General features: G+C 46.4%; 1 protein-coding gene across 2 annotated transcripts; it reads left to right on the top strand.

Moving 5' to 3' along the window:
• Positions 1–5,183: 5,183 nt before the first annotated feature.
• On the top strand, positions 5,184–13,435 carry LOC128780975 (olfactory receptor 4X1-like). 2 transcript variants are annotated; one of them, XM_053924806.2, is made up of 3 exons: positions 5,184–5,315; positions 7,124–7,229; positions 11,733–13,435. In XM_053924806.2, exon 3 carries the CDS (start codon positions 11,758–11,760, stop codon positions 12,766–12,768), a length of 1,011 nt encoding a protein of 336 aa, XP_053780781.1. In that variant the 5' UTR covers positions 5,184–5,315; positions 7,124–7,229; positions 11,733–11,757; the 3' UTR covers positions 12,769–13,435. The 2 variants fall into 2 exon arrangements, with proteins under 2 accessions (XP_053780781.1, XP_053780780.1); XM_053924805.2 differs by having other exon boundaries at positions 7,119–7,229.
• The last annotated feature ends 6,301 nt before the right edge of the window (positions 13,436–19,736 follow it).

Genomic DNA, 19,736 nt, shown 5'->3' with positions numbered 1-19,736 from the left:
AGTATTCTTGAATAGAAATCTTCACACTTCTGATTTTTCCTTAGACTCATTTGCTATAGTAAATTCACTGTGTTATAAGGTATGGCAACTTTTGATGCATAGTGTTAAATTGATTCTTAGAGAGATTGTAATAACTAACCTTCCACGTGAAAGTACCCTCGACAGAATTGAACAATGTCATTCAGCCTTTTCTTGATGAGAAATAAGATTTTACATAGCCTCAAAGTATCTCCCTGCAAGATACTAATTGCAAGAGGCAAGACGTAGCTCAATAGTGAAACCTGGAAGACACTTCCTTAAATAACTGCTCAAACTTAACGTTGTCAGTATTGAGAGGCACATGGACTCATTAATGTGTCCTTCCCACCAAACGTACCCAACCTGAGACTGGTCATGAGAAATATCAGGCAAAACCCAAATGTAGAACATTGTCCAAAATTGCTGGCAGCATTCTTCAAAAGTATCAACGCAAAGAAATAGAAGAATTTTTTTACAGATAGATGATCACGAAACACTACCTGCGATCCCTGACTGAACCCCGTGCTAGATGAAGGTGAGTAGTGGGCAAGAGAGCTGTAGGTGAGATGAATAGAGCTGTGTCAAAGTTAACTTTCTGATGTTGACAATTACAGTGTGTTTATGTCAGAGAACGTCCTTGGAATGAGGAATGATTTACTAAGGTATCTACAGGTAAATGGGCATTATGTCGTCACATTTCAAACATTTCAGAAAAAATTCTATGTATTGAGAGAATGAATGATAAAGAAAATGTAGAAAAACATTAATATTTTGAAAATTTGAAGGAAGGGTTTATAGGATTTCTTTGTATTATTATTGCAACTTACAAGTCAAAATTATTTCCAAATATAAAGTGAAAATATTTTGCAAATTAGACATCTTGTTTAATTTACATTTTTTTGGAGTGAGGTGAGACGTTTTAATATTTATTAGCCTCAAGTCGTATTTTTAAACGTTTCCATGTGGGCTGGCCCCTTCATATTGCTCTTCTTTTTCAAGGGTCTCCTAGGTATTCCTCCCTCACAGAAACTGTGGATTTAGTTCTACTTCTCTGCCTGCTCTATAGCACCCCCACCCTGCAAGGACTTTTTCTGACTGATACCACATTATATTTGTAAGTGTATTTAGAAAGAAGCAGCACCTGAATGGTATGCCTTCCCATGCAAAACTAGGGTTTGTCTTTCCATTTGCTGATGTCTTCTTCTGCGTCCTTCAGTGGAGATTTATTCTCTTAGCAACTGTCAAGTATGTAAGGCCGTAGGAGGAACTATAATCACCCCAGAACTGGTTCCTTCACAACTGAAGTTTGCATTCTTCAATGAACATGTCCCCACCTTCCCCAGCCCCCAGCTTCTGAAAACCACCGTTCTATTATCACAGGTCTTTATATTGCTAATGAGTATCCTTTTATTTCGGCTTCAAGAGCTTCTTTCAGGATTTCTTCTAAGGCACAGGTGGCAAACACAAGCCCTGAGGGCCGAATGTGGCCCTCCACCTTGTTTTATCCACCTTGTTTCTACCCGGCGGCAGTGCTGAGCTCCTTGCCCCTAGTTAAGGAGTAGTTACATTTACACAGTCCTGAAATTACATTCAGCCCTTTGAAGGCTGATGTGGCCCCTGGTGAGAATGAGTTTGACACCCCTGTGAGGCCAGTCTAGTGGCGGTGACCACTGCTGGCTTGTTTGTAGGGGAAAGTCTTTATCTTGGCTTCATTTCAAAGAACAGCTGTGCCGGTTAAAGTAGTTTTTGAGCCATTTTTTTTTTCTTTAGCACTTTGACTAGATCATCCCGCCTGGGAGGTTTCTTCTGAGAAGTCCGCTGATAGCCTTTGGAGGTCCCTTGTTTGAGAGAACTTGTTTTTCCTTGCTGGCTTTAAATTTCTCTGTCTTTGTTTTTAAACAGTTATAATGGTTTTGGAGAGGATATGTTTGTATGGACATTTTGGGGGTGATCTATTAAGTTCATGGAATTGGATGTCCAAACATCTCCCCAGATTTGGGAGATATGCAGCCATTATGTTTTTTAAAAAGCTTTCTGTCCCCCTCCCCTCTCTTCTTCCTCTGGGGCTGCAATAATTCACAAATTATTTCTTTGTACGATATCCCACCGTTCACATAGGCTTCCTATACTCCTTTGTATTTTGTCTAAGTTCCCCTCTGACTGGATAATTTCAAAGGTGCTTTCTTCTACTCACCGATTCTTTTTTTCTGATTGATCAGTTCTGATGCTGAACTTCTCTATCGCGTTTTTATTGTCATTCATTGTAGTCCTCAGCTGCAGTGTTTCTGTCTGATTATGTCGGTTGTGGTAATCATTTTATAATGTATACAATGTGATATATACCTTAAATATATACTATTTTTACTTGTCAATCATACTTCAATAAAGCTGGAAAAATTGAAAATAAACCTAGTATTAGCTATTTTTATTACCTTTCTAAGCAAATGGTGTGTGCGTGTGCATGTGTGTGCGTGTGTGTGTGTGTGTGAGGTGTATACACATGAGTGAGTGTGTGCGTGTGTGTGAGAGAGGCAGGGAGGTGTGGTGTGAGGCGGAATGGAAGTGCTCTCTTCCTGTATTCCTTCAGGGGAGTAGAAATGCACGCACGGGCCATTGCACTTCTTCACTCTATTCTTCAGCCTTCGTTACTCCTAGAAGCCCTTCCCGGGTCCTTGCTGTAAGCCAGCTGTTAGTGATGTAGTGAGAGCTCACTGTCTTCCTTTTTCCCTTCTCCAGAGCTATTTTAGTGAGAGGTTGAGAAAGGCTGTGCTTATGACAGTAGCCAGTGCTGTTTAATTAGAAACTAATCAATTCGGGGGTTATTGATGTATATCTGGAAGGATTTAACATAGGATTCTTTAAGTAGTGAGAATTCCTGGTGCTTTAAAAGTAGAGTGGGAGTTCTCGCGGTGTTTCAGAAGGATTATGGTCGGGAAGAAGAGGCCACGCTTACGCCATTGTTTCATCCTTTATTCGGCCCCCAGGACCAGAACTTTGATGAAGCAGCATTACTGCAGGAGCGGAAGAAGATGGCGGGCATAGCTGAGTTAGTTTTACTATTGGCCTCTTTGTTTCCTACCGGGGCAACAGTGGCTGGTGACATACTCTGTTTGGGCAGGAAGTGCTACATTTAGGCGTGCGGCCCAGCTGGACGATCTATGGGTTGTGTGGATGTGAGCCATTCTCTCATCTTCCTGAGCCCCAGTTCCCTAGTCTGTTCAACGGCCATACCAGCCGCCCCAGCGGAGTGTTACTTTGGCTACAGGTGCGATGTGGGAAAAGTGGCAGGTGCAGTGCTGCCCAGCACACGCGCGGTGTGTTGCTACTTAGGAGACTATGCCGAACAGTTAGGGAACTCCAGTCTTTCCGAAGCCCTGGCACATGAACCCGTGTGTTGGAAGTTGGTGGTAAAGTGCTTAGAACATTAGGGACGAGCCGTTGAACTGTTACAAAGCAGGGGGGGGGGGTGGCTCACGATAAATTATTACAGAAGGATCCCCCTTTCTGTCTCTGGAGGTTCCTCCCCCCACGCCCACCTTCTAGGTTCGCAATGCCCGCCGCCAGAGGAAAAACGTCTCTCAATGCCAGAGACTGGTGAAAAGGAAAAGAATTGTTTATTTAAAAGTTACACAGACTTAGAGTAATGACTTAATGTCTTCAATAAGATACTAAAGTCCTCTAGAATACCCACAGATGCACAGTCCTTCCCTCTCCCTGTGCCCAGTCCGGGGTACCGTGTCTCAGGAAAGGAAGTAGAAGTTCGTGATTCAGGCTCCCAGCACCATCAGCTGTGTGGCTGCTGCGATCTCCAGTTAATCCAAAGCCATGTGGCACCTTCTCATGGCCCACCAGCAAGAGTCCTTTCTCCCCTTTTCTTCCTGGCAAAGTCTCTCCTGCTGCCTAAGCCGCATGGCAAAAAGAAGCACTCCAAAACCTCGTGGTCCTCTCTACTCTCCTTCAGAACCTTGTGGTCCTCTTCCTTTCCCCCAGAACCGCATGGTCCTTCCTATTTACTCCAGATCCTCGTGGCCCTCTCCCTTTCCCTTCAGAACTGCGTGGTCTTCTCCCCCTATGGATGCCGCGCCTAGGTTTAAATCCCAGTGCCCATCTTCCTTTGCAGCCCCATTTCTGACTCCTCCTACAGTCAGTTACACCTGCCAGCATCCCCGTATTCTTCCAGCTTTACTGGGCTGCCATAGTAAGTCTGGGCAGGTGTGGTCCCATGGCATGGAGCCGATCATCTTCACGCTCTCACCCAGGCCCTGTAACCAGGGGGAGTTGCTTCCCAGACCCATCTTGGGTGGAAGTCACTCCCATCTCCCTGGCTCAAAGCAGGGCCACAGCTATTGAACATATCTATGAAACCAGTTAAAGGTTATAGATATGTTAAATGACTATGCCAGGGGTTAGCTGCAAAGCTCTTGCTACCCAAAACAGCTCTGAATGGCCCTGTTCCATGTGTCCCATCCCCCCTGGCTCAGGCTTGTGGGGGTGAGGACATCCTACATACATTTTTCTAATATTTCCTGGACACCTTGAGTTCTGGACCCCATTACAAATCCCTTCTTGGGGCCCTCCTCTTGGCTGCACCCTGCTTCAGAACGACTCCCGTTGTAGGAAGCAGGACAGAGCTGTGTTAGCCGTGCCACCAGTGCGTGGGGCAATTTGCACAGTAATTTTTCCCTTTGGCTGTTTTTCCACCTTCAAAGTGAATGAGTTGGATGTGATGATCTTGAAGGCCCTTCCATGTCTAACTCGATATGATCAGGTGACATGTCAAAGCGTGTGTGCGAAGTGCTCCAGGCCCATTGGTTGAAGTCCCCTTGGAACGCACCGTGAGGGATGAGGGCAACACGGGCCATGGAGAGCCTCTTGCGGAAGTCTGGGGTGGGGACACAGGGGTCGTGTGAGTTGGGTTCTTCTCTGTCATTTGCTTGAGAATGTGGAAATAAACCTCTAGGGGCCAGGACAAGTAGAAGTCCTGACTTTTTAATTGGATTAATTAGAAATAGTTTCCTTAACCTCTGTAAGAAACAACTGGGAGGGTGACTTTTGCTCTTCTCGGAAACTCCCCAGATGGGAGAGCTAGAACAGCTCAGGGAATTCAATTCTCTGATCTCAATTTTCCACCTCATGCACCTTAGATGCTTCCAGCTCCACAGTCCAGCAAATATGCCCTTCAGTCCTCACTGTAGTGGACTTTAGGGTAGACTGTTCTATTTCCCTGTAACTGTCTAGTGAGAAAGTGATTAAGTTCTGGAGTTGGCCGACAGAGGTGGTGGCATGGATGGCAACTGGTGAGTCCGTAGAGGAAGATCAGAATTTAGTGGCCCCTTCATGTGTGGAACAGATTCTGAGTCAGTTCATTCACTGAGGCTTTACCATGGATGAGCTGACCCTGAGGCCGGGCCCTTCACACACATTGGCATGTTTTACTGATGTTATTCCGGCTTCCAAATCCTTCCATAGGTGGGGAGCCTTTCCTAGGTGGGGAGCCTTTCCTAGGTTTGCTCCCTGGTTCAGCTGATGGGGCAGACCTAGGCAACTCTCTCCTGCCTACTTTAACAATAGGGTGAGAAGGTAACTCTGTTTCTTTCTTTCTTTCTTTTGTTGTTGTTCAGTTACAGTTTCCCAATTTTTCCCCTGTTGCTTTCCCCTCCCCCGCCCATCCCAGCTCCCACAATCAACCCCCACCCTGTTGTCCATGTCCATGGGTCTTTCATACATGTTCCTTGACTAGACCCTTCCCCTTCTTTCCTCTCTTATCTCCCTCTGGTCACTGACAGTTTGTTCCTTCCTTTTTAAAAGATTTTATTTATTTATTTTCTAGAGAGGGGAAGGGAGAGAGAAGACAAGGAGAGAGACATCAGTGTGTGGTTGCCTCTTGTGTGCCCCTTACTGGGGATCTGGCCAGCAATCAAGGCATGTGCCCTGACTGGGAATCGAACCGGTGACCCTTTGATTCACAGGCCGGCCCTCAACCACTGAGTCACACCAGCCAGGGCCAGTTTGTTTCTTATTTCCATAGGGGAATAAGAAACAAACTGCCCATCGGGGCCAATCTGTCTCCATGTCTCTGGCTCTATTTTGCTCATTCATTTTGTTTCTTAGGTTCTACTCGGAGGTAAGATCATATGATATTTGTCTTTCGCAGCCTGGCTTATTTCACTTAGCATAATGCTCTCCATGCTATTGTTGCTCTTCAGCTTGGCCTAGAGCAGATGTTATAGTCACTTTCACCAGAGCCACTTGTAACGTGCTCTGTGTGGAGTCATTTGCAAAGCTAGTTTTCAATCAACTGCTGACTCATGCATTTTCAGAAATATTCTCTTGACAAGTTTAAGGGGATCGGCTAAGACAGTCCCACATCTGACCTTGTCTGGTAGAAATGAAGGCATTAGCTTTGTTGGAGCCTCGGTGGAGATTTGGCTACAGAAACCTGAATTTTGCTGAGGACCCACCTTAGCAAGATGTCCAGGTGTTAGATCAGTGAACACTAATTCCCCCAAGACCTGGAATTTATTTATAAAAAATTGTGTATTTACTCCTACATGTTTAAATGCCAGTCACCTTTACAGTACTCTCCATTTGATGCAATACACCTATCGAGACCTTTTTTCCACTGCTCAAAGCAGTTTTTGAGCTTGTCAGTTTTGATGCCTTTCAGTGTTTCTGCTGTTTTTTGTTTCTCCTCTCCCACATCAGGAAAATGTTTCTCTTTGCGGACTTTTTTCATCTGGGGAAACAAAAAAAAAGTTGCTTGGGGAAGACTGAGTGAATAGGGAGGATGGGGCATGGGGCTCATGCTGTTTTTGGTAAAAAACTGCTGAACACTCAGTGCAGTGTGGGCAGGTGTGCTTGTAAATCACCCATCATGAAATGAATGGGCAAACGCATTGAAACAGTCTTCAAAAGAAATTCACTGAAGCCAGGCGCAGCCTCTCACAACAACACCAGCTGGTATACTGATCCATATGGGTTCCTATAGCACTCACGTAGCTGGGGAAGCCTCTACTAAGGGCCTGCTCTCCAGAAGATAACTCTATTTTCTGGAGTCCCCCACCTTATATTTCTTTGATTACTTTATTTTTACATGTTAGTGAAGCAAATCTTTCTTTTCCTGGGATGACTTGTGCAAGTGAATCAGCTTTCTGACTACAAAATATCCAGAAGAGAAAGTTAAGAATCAAAGCAACAAAACAATATTCAAGGTAGGTTCATTCCCTGAAGTTCTATAGAGACATGCTTTGGAATTAGTTTCAAAAAGAAGAGCTATTTTTTCCATTCTTTTTTTCCCCACATTTTTTAAAATGTTGTTCAAGTACAGTTGTCTCCATTTCCCTCCCCCCCACTCCTCCCACCCCCCTGCCAGCCATCCCCACTTCCTACCCTTGATCCTACCCCCCTTTGGCTTTGCCCATACGGCCTTCATAGATGTTCCTGAAAACCATTTCCCCTTTCCCCCCTCATTATCCCCTCCCACCTCCTGTCTGGTTACTGCCAGTTTGTTCTTAATTTCAATGTCTCTGGTTATATTTTGCTTGCTTGGCTGTTTTGTTGAAGAGCTATTTTTATACTAGATACCCCCCCATACACATTAGTCTTTTTATTTTTATTTCTACTTATATATAAATGAAATCCTTATATTTATAGGCCCCTTGCAGTGATACCTTGGTTTTGAAATAGATACAGTAGCAGATGGAGGATTCAGGGATCAAATCCTAGTACTTATTAACATCTACTGAGTTCCCCCTACCCAACTCCCCCAACCTCCGGTTGAAAGGAGTGACAGTGGATATGAGACTCTTCTAAAGCCTCCAGAAGTTTCCGTGCTCTTCTCTGAGGAGCCCTGACAAAGGTAGGTGAAACGGCCGGAGAATAATCTGACCCCTGGTGACAGAGTGCTGGAGCTCGGACCTTGCCACCAAGCACCTGGCAAAGGCTTCTTTCACTGGCAGCCCAGTCCGGCCAATTCCTAAACTACCCTCTCCTCCCGGGGCCTCCACACTCCTCACAGGCTGTCTGGGCCGGAGGTGGAAAACTGAAGTCGGCCCACATTATGGTTCATTTTCTCAGTGTGAATTTTTTTTTAGATCTTAACTCTACAGTGTTGCTTTGCCTTTTATTAGAAACACATACCGTATTTTTTGGACCATAAGACACACCTAGGTTTTAGATGAGGAAAATAGGAAAAAAAAATTGAAGCAAAAAATGGGGTAAAATATTTAATAACATAAATAACATAATAGTTCACCAATGTAAATGTAAATGCAAGCTACATTTGGACTATAAGACGCACCCACCTTTTCCTCCCAAACTGGGGTGGGGGGAGTGCGTCTTACAGTCTGAAAACTACAGTATATCTTCTCTCTCCACACCCTCCCTCCATCAGGGAATCCAGCTCTGGGGGAGCACCGGGGGAGGAGTCTGTGGAAAAGAGCAGGGAAGCCAGTATTGACCTGAGACTGTGGAGCCTGATCCTAGTCTGGGCTGCACCCCAACTAGCTGTGTGATTCTGGGTCCAGGTTCCTCTTCCTTCCGATTTAACAGCCTCCAATTCCTCGGTCAGGGACACTAGCAAGGACAGGCCCTGTGCGGACTCCTCTGGCGACAGGATATCTTTGGGGAGAAAGCAGGAGAAAAGGAATGCTAGAAAAGGCCAGGTAGACCAGTCTCATTTTTCAGAAACCCCCAGGGCATGGACTTCTGTGATAGGAAAGATACCATGAGGAACCATGAGGTGGGGACCAGATTTATTGTAAAGACTGAAACATTTTCACAGAAGTTGCCCATCGGGGCCAATCTGTCTCAAGCTTCTATTATATGTCATCCTGTTTAAGTTTCCTGAACCACAAGCCGCGGAAAAAGGCATACGATCTCGTGCTTGTCTTTCAGAGTCTCTTCCTGCCAATCAAAAAGTCAGGATTAAAGTTATTCTATAAGGAAGTCACTGCCACCATCAATGGCTTAGGGGTCTGATGACCTGTTTGTGAAATTATCTCTAAAATGTCCTCCATTTCTACTCAGTTTCAATACATGTGAATTTCCTTTTCTTTCTTCCATTCCATGGCCTTTAAAAATTTAACTTTTCAGAGGAGATTTGATGACTCCACTGTATGTATACATCTCACTCTGCTACCTTCGACAACTCTGGAAAGCAAAAACTTAATTTTACATTTTTACCTGGAACCTAAAGTGGTCCCTACAAAGCCTCTGAGAGGGACTCTCACTGACACCCCTAATCAGAAGCCATTATAGAAGCAGCGAGTGTTTACTTTCAAAGCTTAATTTCACAGAGATGACTTGCCTAGTAATAGAGCCAGTTTGGCTACCAGGGTGAAACAGCCCACTGAAGATTCCTGCTCTCCGTATAGAAAACATCCCGGGTGGAAACACTGGTCATGGCGCAAATCAGCTGGGAACACAGTGAAGCCTGATGGAGAGGTAAGGGAAGGACACAACAGTGAGAGGAGAGCTCTGTGCTCAGAGAGGTTGAGTCACTTCCCGAAGGCCACACAGCACATATCTGAGCTGAGGCCTGTATTTTCCAGATGCTTTCATTATCTCTTACCCCTGAAGCTGCCTTATGTTGGCTGCCTAATAAGGGTGTCATATCTGACCTGCCTTACATATTAACATGAAATTGACGTTCTACAGCGTGTGCCAGTTTCTCATCCTCAGTTACTCTGCATCTTTTGAAACTAACCAGCCCCCTAATAGGCATAAGAAAGAGACTAAAGGGGGCGGGGGAGGGGGAAAGACAAATCTGACCTTGTCCTTGGAGGTGGGTCTGAGGAGGGGAAACAGGAGTCATTTGGGTTTGTTTGTTTAATTAGGTAAAATACACATAACATCAAATTTACCACCTCAACCATTTTTATACGCACAGTTCGTCACGTGGTTGTGCAACTGCCACCAGCATCCACCTCAAGAACGTGCGCTGTCCCGAACTGAAACTGTGCTCCCTTACGCACGGACTCCACGTGCTCCCTCCCCAGCCCCTGGCAACTGCGTTCTACTTTGTCCCAATAAACCGTACCGCTCTCCGGGCATTGTGGGCTCAGACAGTGTTTTTCTTTATGTGACTGGCTTAGCAAGTCACTTGGCATATCCGGTCCTGTTGTATCACAGAGCCCGCTAGTCCACAGGCCGTGGGCGGAGGCTCAGATGAGAACCCTAGGGTGCGGCAGGTCCACGCAGAGGTGGTATCTGGCCTGCTCCTAAAGCAGGAGCACCCCGGCGAGTCCCCGGCTCGCTGCCCTGATGGGACACAGGCAGAGTACAAGCATGTTCAATTATACGCCAATGCTCTTGCCAGTTATTCTCTTGTACTATTACTGTTTGTTTTAAAACTTAATCTCAAAATAGCACCATGGAAAAGGTATTTTCTTTCTGTTTTTTTTTTTTTTTTTTTTTTAAATGAAAATTCTGGGCTTGGAGGAGATTCTGTGCTTGTTTAATGTCACAGCTAGCTGCCAAGCAGCAGAGCTAAGACTGAACCCAGGTCTCCTGACCCCGAGGCCTGTGCTCCTGTCCCCAGGTCACAGTGCTGCAGCTGCTCTGTCACATGTCGGGGGGGCTGCGAGCTGGTTTGCGGGCAGGCATGTTTCACCCCGAGGGAGTGACTGCTCAGAGGCTGTGACGATGGAGTTCCCGTGTCTGCTCACCTAGTCTGTGTTCAGAGCCCTCTGCAGTGCATGTCGGGGACTCCTTCACTCACGTGTGCTTCAGGAGGCGGTCCTGACCCCCCACTGCCGGGCGGACTTCTTCTGGTGCGGACTGCTCTGAAGCTCTGTGGTGAGCATGCGTGACATCCCCACGGAATAATAATAGGCTTTTATAAAGTGGAAACTGAAATGACCTTTGAATTATTTCTTAGCCATGGGTTCCAGGATTGTAGAGGCAGCCTGCTACTGCCTCACATTTCCTCTTCCCCATCTCCATCTGCAGGAATGGTAGTGGAAGCTTGGTGACTCGCCTTCCCCTTTTCAGCTTCTTCTTTCTGCCTGCTAGCGAGCCAGCTTAGTTTCACAGGTGGCAGAATAACTGGGGTGGAGAAACTCTGGCAGTCACAGCAAAGACAACTGGTTCCACATTACGGTGTGAGGCAGGATGGGCTGAAACTCTTACTGTGCAGCCAAGCGAAGTTCAGGAGCAGAAGATGAAGCGGAAGCATCTGCATTTTAAAAGATACAGACCTCAGTTCAGATATGAGCTCTGTGGCTTTGAGTTAGTGACCGAATCTTTCTGAGTCTCAATTTTCTTAGGTATAAAATAGCCACGCATTTTTCTTTAATCCCCACAGAGGAGATATTTATTGATTTGAAAGAGAGAAAGGGAGAGAGACAGACAGACAGACAGACAGACGTTGGTCGGCTGCCTCCCACACGTGTCCCGACTGGGGCTCTGTCTACAACTTTTGGTGCACAGGCCGATGCTCCAACCAGCTGAGCACCGGCCAGGATGCCTCACATTTTTGTAGTGAGGATCAGAAAAAACCCTTCAAGGTAGTTTTATCATAAACCCAAATCTTTTGGGAAGAATACTGAACAGCCAATAATCATCATTTTGCCCCTTGCCTTGCGGAGAACATGTATGGGAGATGCCCAAGGCAGGGTGGGACTCAAGAGGGAGCAGAATGACAATTGCCGTCAAGGTCTGAGAAGGATGTTTCTGATTATTGAAGGACAGTTCTTTGATTTCTGTTAATCCAGGCCATCAGCCTCTGTGCTTTAAAACATGGTCCCTCCGAGCAATGTGACTGAAATCACTTTCTTGGGATTTTCCCAGAACCGGGGCACGCAGAAGGTCATTTCTGTGATTTTTCTCCTCATGTACTTGGCCAGTGTGCTGGGCAATGGCCTCATTGTGGTGACCATCGTGGCCAGCAAAGGGCTCACCTCCCCCATGTATTTCTTCCTCGGCTACTTGTCCTTTGTGGAAATGTGTTACTGTTCCGTCACAGCCCCCAAGCTCATCCTTGACTCTTTTATTGAGAGGACAGTCATTTCCCTCAAGGGATGCATCACACAGATATTTTTCCTCCACTTCTTTGGTGGCACTGAGGTCTTCCTCCTGACAGTGATGGCCTATGACCGCTACGTGGCCATCTGCAAGCCCCTGCACTACAGGAGCATCATGAACCGGCGCGTGTGCGGCCTCCTGGTGGGAGCAGCATGGGGCGGGGGCTTGCTGCATTCCATGGGGCTGACCTTCCTCATTTTCCAGCTGCCCTTCTGTGGCCCCAAGGTCCTTGACCACTACTTCTGTGATGTGCACCCCGTGCTGAAGCTGGCCTGCTCCGACACCTTCCTCATTGGTGTGCTGATCATCACCAATGGTGGCTTCATTTCGGTGATCAGCTTCATGGTCCTGCTCGCTTCCTACGTGGTCATCCTGTGTTCCCTGAGGAGCCAGACCTCAGAAGGCCGGTTGAAGGCCCTGTCCACCTGTGCCTGTCACGTGGTGGTTGTAAGCCTGTTCTTCATTCCCTGTTCCTTTGTCTACATGAGGCCCTGTGTGGCCCTCCCTGCAGACAAGATAGTCGCTATATTTTACACAGTGGTCACACCTCTCTTAAACCCCATCATCTATTCCTTCAGGAATGCAGAAGTGAAGAGCGCCATGAGGAGACTGATGGACAGAAGTGATTCGGGAAGAAAAATAAATAACTTAGGTAGGGCAAATGGGAGAATCAAAGGACGGGAAATTGGGGCACAGGATTCCCAGTTTGCTTCTACTTCAAACTGAGGGAGTGGCCCCAGGCCAGTCACTTTCTCTCTTTAAGTTTCAGTCTCCTCATCTTTATCGGATTAGAGAGGATTGAAGGGGTTTCTAGGATGAAGTCTAGGAACGGTCTTCCCATGCTGCCCTTCCACATTTCACAGTGACCTTGAGGCAGATTGGCTGGTTTTGAGACAGTGAACTCTTCCAGAAACCAGGCCCTCTCAGGGAATAATGATGAAGAGGGAGGTGGAACAAAGAAGGACAATGGCCATATGCCTTTGTGTTTGAAAAGCCTGCACTTTTGGAGTCTGGGAAGTCACGCAAATGCTTAGAAATTCTATGGACTTGACTCCCTGAGAATGTGCCTAGTGGGTTCTGGGCAGGCCGAGTGGACCTAGAAGGGATTCGTCTTCAGAACGGAAAGTGTTTTGACTTTTGAAGAGATTCACATTAGGTCATGCTTGCATTAGACTCAGGCTTTCAAGATTTTAAGTGATTTGAAAGTACTGGCCAATGATACTCACTTTGTAGGCACAAGTTTTATTTTCCATGTTATATGGATACTTAGATGTCTAACACTCTCTTCTTTCACACCTGCCATTCTTTTTCCCTGTTTTTTCTCCCAGACCTCTGGTTGTTTGGCCCATTGGTTTTCTGTGTGTTCAGCCCCTTGGCATCTTGTGATTCTCAGTCATTCCAGCAAAACATCTGATAACTGATAACCCCCTCTCTCATGCCACCGTATTGAATTCTTGCTCTCCATCCACCAGCACTCTGCTCCTTTTCATTCTTCATTCTGGAGCTACGTTTGATTCAAGTGTGGGTGCAGCTGCTCTTGGGTCCTCACTGCTTGTCCTATGGTATTTTAATCATCTTTTTTTGAGTCCTACTTCATGTAGCTACCATCACATGGCATAACAATGTAACCTCCGACCCTAACCCCAACACTAACCCTCACTCTCAGGAGATGATTCCTGCCCCCTCCATCCACCCCCCCCTTTTCCAGATTAATCACCCAAAAGCACTTCTCTGACTTTACTATTCCCCTCCACAAAAAAATCTTCCATGACTCCCTGTTGCCCTCTGCATCTACCACAAACTCCTACCTGACACACATCACCCTGAAGGTATGGCCTTCCCTTTATGCTCTATTTTTATTTTCAGTTACATTCTGGCGGAGCACAGTGCTTCCTGAATATCTCCTTGTGTCTCCCACCTAAAACACTTCCCCCATCTCTTCCTGTTAGCATCCTATCTACTTTCTAATGCCCACCTGAACTTCTGGACCTTAAGAAGCTTCCATGATATTCTTGTTTGGATATGTCCCTTTCCTTTTTTGAACTCCAACAACTCAGCGGAAATCCTTTAAGGCCTATAGTATCTATATTGTAGTGATTATTTTTTCCCCACTAGACTGTCAATCTTTTGAGAGTATGTCCTGACTCAGACTTTTCTTTGTATCTGGCTCTAAGTGACATAGAGTAAAACTCAGTAAATGTTGGGTCAATTCAATTTCTAGAAGTCATTATTTCTTCAGATGTAAAATGTTGTTATGTCTCTATTTTCACCTCAATTATTAGGTACTATACCAATGTTTTACCACTGAATACAAATCAGTGATCATTCTTGATATTGTTTCTGAGAATAATATTTATAAATAAATAAGGAACATGTATGTGTGTGTTTATTTTACTACTACCCAAGAGATTTCATATTTTATATAATTTGATCCTGAAACAGTCTGGTGAAGTGGGTATGAGGACCCTGTTTAACAGAGGAAGAGACCAAATCTTTGGAAGGTCAGCGTCTTGATCAAGGTCTCAGTAGCTTACAGAGCCTGAGTTCAAATCTCGATCTGCCTCATTTCTAAGCCCCTGCTTTCTCTGTCCTTTCCTCTGCTTCTCCGCAAAGATCCCCCAGAACATGAACACATCTAAGTCTCTGAATTCTAAATCTGAGGCTTGATAATTTCCCTACTGTCAGGTGTTTCCCTCTGGAATTACTTCAAAGCGAATCAAAAGTTTAAAAAGTATATAGCATGAACTCCTCATAGGTGTTTACAGGTGTTCCTGGGTCCACAGAAAACGAGGGCTCGAGATGCCAGATCTGCAACTGGAGGACAGGAAAGCAGGAAGATATACTGTTTCTGTGAGCTCAGGCTTCTCTTACGTTGGTAAGCCTGGGCATTACCTGCAAGAGATGCCTAATGGATGGAATCAAAACTCTATGTGTTGGCCAAGAGGAGATTTTTTTTCTAGTGACATAATATGGAAAATGGCAGCATTCTTGAGAATATCATTCAGACCAGAAAATGGGAAGCAGGAGGCAAAAGACTAATATGAACGAAGCACCTGCCAGTAAATTTCCTAAAATTAAACCTCAGGACAGCGCTACCCTGTAGAGGGGATAATGCACACTTTGCAGCTGAGAAAACTGCAGATCAAAGACGGTTCCAAAGTCCTTGATGTGTTTTCTATGCCAGTGGTTTATGGACTATGATTTGGAGTTCAGAATTCTTCAGGTATCTCAGGGACTGGAGCAGGAGGAGCAGGAGAGGGTAGGAGGCATGCAATCGGGCACGTGCGGGACTTCAATCAAAACAACTGATTGTCTGTTTTTGAAAATCTTCTTTATGTAGATTTACATTGATAAGAGGTATTTAAATCCTGAAAAACATGTTTAAAAACCACTGTAATATTCTATGCTTACACTTCTTTCTTGATTGGTCATATACAGGTGTGGCTTGGTAGGAAGTGTCAGACTTCAAGAAATGAGACCTCCATTCTGAGAAGGGGAAGCAGAGCCAAGCCCTCTTCTGAAGTTTAAGTCCAGGCAGTCAGGGCAAGAACTTCTTTAATGAGAGTAAAGACTTCAAAAAAAGTGGCCTGTCTACTTGGGGTGAACTCCCTTGAACATGCAATGTGGACTCAGCCCCATCTGAAACTGCCTCACCTCTCGGATGAGGCAGCTACAGCCCCTTTCTATTACAACTGCAGAATGTGCCAGGAGACTCGGAGCATTCAGTCTTCTTCACGATTTAACAAAATGTGTGGCTTGTATAGAATTAGAAGTTCTGTGCTTGGATCATTCATGTGTGTGGTTGATGCCGAGAGAATTGGGTGAAAGTTATATTATTCCTAAATTATTCTGAGAATTCTAGGTGTTGAGGCTTTTTACCAGTCTGAGAAGCCATGTCCAGCGACTCTTTCATGGGTCCCTCTCTTCTTGCCTTTGCTCCGCATCCATACACAGTGGCATTTCTGGGAGGCAGAGACATCAGGTAGAGATATGGCTTCTCTTGGAAAAGTGTGGGAAGTCCGCTGTTGCAACGGGATGACTGATATAAGTGGTTATCATGCTGTATCTTCTGGAAACGGTGGTGTCCTTGTGTGTGAAAACGCGCTGTGGTGAATTGTTCGTAGTGTTAGACCTGGCACAGTCATAGCTGTCATAGACAGGACATTAATGTCATGAGGGCCTTGGGGACGTTATGATGACCCCTATTTTACGTGGGTCGCAGCTAAGACTCAGCTAATTTTGGCTAAAATTGAAGAGCAGGTAGGTAGAGAGGGGATTTGATCTCACCATGAACTCTGGAAGGCAGGCTCTTTTTCTCCCCCAGCACTTGCTCCATCAGGGAATCTAACTCACATCTTCCTTTAGCATAGACTGCTCTTCAAACATCTTTAGTGCGCCTGAAAGGCACTTGATATTCTATCTTCTATTCAATATAAAATTTGATTAGAGGGTGTTTCTTGAGTGGCAGCCACAAAACGGGTAACATGGGCACTGGAAGTGTGTAACTCCCCATGGCCCCCTCCTGGTGTTGTGGAGCGGGACAGAGGCAAGAATGTCCCCCAGCAGCCCCCATACCTGCAGACACTCCCAGGAAGCCCTGCCCCTCCGCAGGTGCATGGATGTGAGGAAATGAACCTCTTTCAGGTCGAGTCTGGGCTCTTCTCTAACGTGGGGCCCTGGAGTGGTGAGTCTGCATGCGAGCGTTTGCTCAGCACTTGGGGTCTCCTGGACGTGAGTCTCGTTGGTGTTCAAAGCAGGTGTTTTGGGGGCTCGTCTCTCAGGTGCAGGTCTTAAACGTTGGGGTGCCCCATGCGGGGTACAAGTCCTCTCCCCCTTGGAGAAGCTCTAGGTGTGTGAGTTCCCCACCAATTGTGTGGGTCCCTGTTGGGAACCGCCCTGCCTGGTTTCAGAGGCTGTAACCCCCCATGATTAAGGCTGAGTCAGAGTTGAGACCATAAGCCACTAAGGAGACAAAGCTTGTCTCCTTGGCAGGTGTGCCACCTCTGCCCACTTCACCCTGCTTGGCCCTGAGCTTGGCCAGTTAGCCAGGATGAGGAACCTGGCCCCTCTGGGTCAGGAGGGGCAGGGGGCAGAAGAAAGGCAGGTCACCTTCAACCAACAAGGCTGTGTATGGGAGGCCGCCCCAGGGATGCGGCTGGGCCACCGAGGGGGTCCTTGTGAACTAGGCAGGCTCCCCACCTGCCCCTTGCTTCTGGATTTGCTTTGTATGAGCCCAGCACACAGCTTCCAGAGCACGGGCTGGCACCGCAAATTCTCTCCTTCATAATTGTCTTCCTTTTTTGGTTTCAGAGGTTGATGATCATGTTTGGTTTGTTCTGTTTCAGACCCCCCTCCCCCAGATGGATCTCCTAATATTACATCTGTTAGTCACAATTCGGTAAAGGTCAAGTTCAGTGGGTTTGAAGCCAGCCACGGACCCATCAAAGCCTACGCTCTCATTCTCACCACTGGGGAAGGTAAGGGGGGGGTCATTATGGGTTAAAGAGCCAGGGAGTGACGCCCTGGCCAGGCCCCATTTCCGCGCCCACTGAGGCACATTAGAGCTACAAATACATGTCTGTTTCTATACCGCAGCCCACGCTTGGCACGCAGATGGGGGTGGGAAGGGTCTGCTATTTGCCTGATGGTCTAGGTCAGGGGTTGACCAACTTTCTGGAAAGGTGCCAGATGGCAAACCTTTGAAACTTTGCAGGCCCTACAGTCTCTGGGCGCAGCTCTTCACCTCTGCGGGGCAGTGTGACAGCAGTCGTGGACGACGCAGGGAGAGTGAGGGCCGCTGGTCCGACCAAATGTTACTCGCCAGCACGGGTGGCTGGCTGGAACTGGTCCATGGGCCCTAACTCACCAACCTCAGATCTAGGTTCTTTGTCTCTTTTACAACATGGGGTCTTATTTTTTAGGTGGCAGAATGTGTATTAAGCAACTCTGTCTCTCTCTCTCTGTCTCTCTCTCACGCACACACACACACACACACACGCAAATGCACACGCACAAATCATCAGCAAAGTGTGACTTTCTCTTGAAAGCAGAGAGAGTGATTTGCATTTGTAGTGGGAACTTGCAAACAGCATCCTCATAGTTGAGAGAGGAGGCAGATGTAAGGCCGCTTTTCCTTAAAGGGCTCCAGCACATTCTCTGGGAGTAAGAAAGGAATGATTCGAGGGTGTCTTTGCTAGCTGCGTGTGGGTGCTTTGTGCAAGGCCTGGATTGGAAATGCCAAGTTGTGTTGTTTTTGGTGGTTCTTTAAATGTGAGTACTATAGTACGCCTCCTTCTGAGTTGTTCAGCCTGTGATACTCTCCTCATCGCCTCGAGGACGATGGGGCTCCGACACACCACCAGGTGTGGGGGTCATGGAAGATGAGTAATTTGCTGCTTTCGTAAATCTGCAGCAAAATTTCAGGAAGTGACGTCGAGATCTCTCTCTCTGTCTCTTCATTTGGGCCTGTTTCAAGTACCTAGTCATTTTGCTCTGAAGGTTTTCAGCAAATCTCACACGCAGTCCTTTGCCGCATGCGGGAGGCAGCATTGCACGATGGTATTTAAAAAAGTATTTAAAAAATTTGTGACAGATGCTCAACATCACTAATCATCAGAGAAATGCAAATTAAAACAACAATGAGATACCATCTCACACCTGTCAGAATGGCGACCACCAATAAATCAACAAACAAGTGGTGGAGAGGTTGTGGAGAAAGGGGAACCCTTTTGCACTGTTGGTGGGAATGCAGACTGGGGCAGCCACTATGGAAAGCAGTATGGAGATACCTCAGAAAATTAAAAATGGATCTGCTTTTTGATCCAGTGATCCCACTTCTAGTAATATGTCTGAAGGAACCCAAAACACTAATTCAAAAGAACACAAGCACCCCTATGTTCATTGCAGCATTACTTACAATCACCAAGGTATGGAAGCAGCCCAAGTGTCCTGCCATAGATGAGTGGATAAGACAACTATGGGATGTTTACACAATGGAATACTACTCGGCCATAACAATAGAAGGAAATTTTATCCTTTGCTATAGTATGGATGGTCCTGGAGAACATTCTGCTAAGTGAAATAAGCCAGTCAGAGAAAGACAAATAGATTTCACTCATATGTGGAATCTAATGAACAAACTGAACTAACAAGGAAAATGGGGACAGACTCATAGATGGAGAGCAGATGACAGCCAGTGTGGGAGGGGAGGTTAGGGGGTGGAGGGACTGAGCAAAAAGGAAAAAGGACTTATGGACATTGTCAGCAGTGTGGTGATTGCTGGAGCACAGACAGACGCACAGGCACGGGCACAAACCTGGACAGTCTGCAGACCAGTCAGTGCACATTCCTAGTGCTGCCTTGAGGCGTTGGAGGCTGGACTGCAGAGTGGGCCCTTGGCACCAGGGGTGGTTTGTGTTTCTGCTGCCGCTGCAGGAGGGCGGGTGTGACTGGAGGAAATGTGGGTATCAGTAAGGAGAAGAATTGTGCATGGATTGAGTTGGATCCTTGGAAAGGGACAAGATCACCAGTGACCAGCTGTGGAATGAGAGGACTAGGAGGAGAAAGCAAAAATAAGATGGGGGGCACTGGGTGCGGGGGACAGCTCTCCCGAAGACTCTGAAAGGAAGCGGAGTGGCGAGAAAGCTGCTCTGCGAACAAAGGGTGGAAAGGGAGCAAACGGAGGTGGGATGCAG

The sequence above is a fragment of the Desmodus rotundus genome, chromosome 5 (assembly GCF_022682495.2).
Source record: "Desmodus rotundus isolate HL8 chromosome 5, HLdesRot8A.1, whole genome shotgun sequence".
In the NCBI taxonomy this organism is placed as follows: domain Eukaryota; kingdom Metazoa; phylum Chordata; class Mammalia; order Chiroptera; family Phyllostomidae; genus Desmodus; species Desmodus rotundus.
This window is presented reverse-complemented; position numbering and strand designations above follow the sequence as displayed.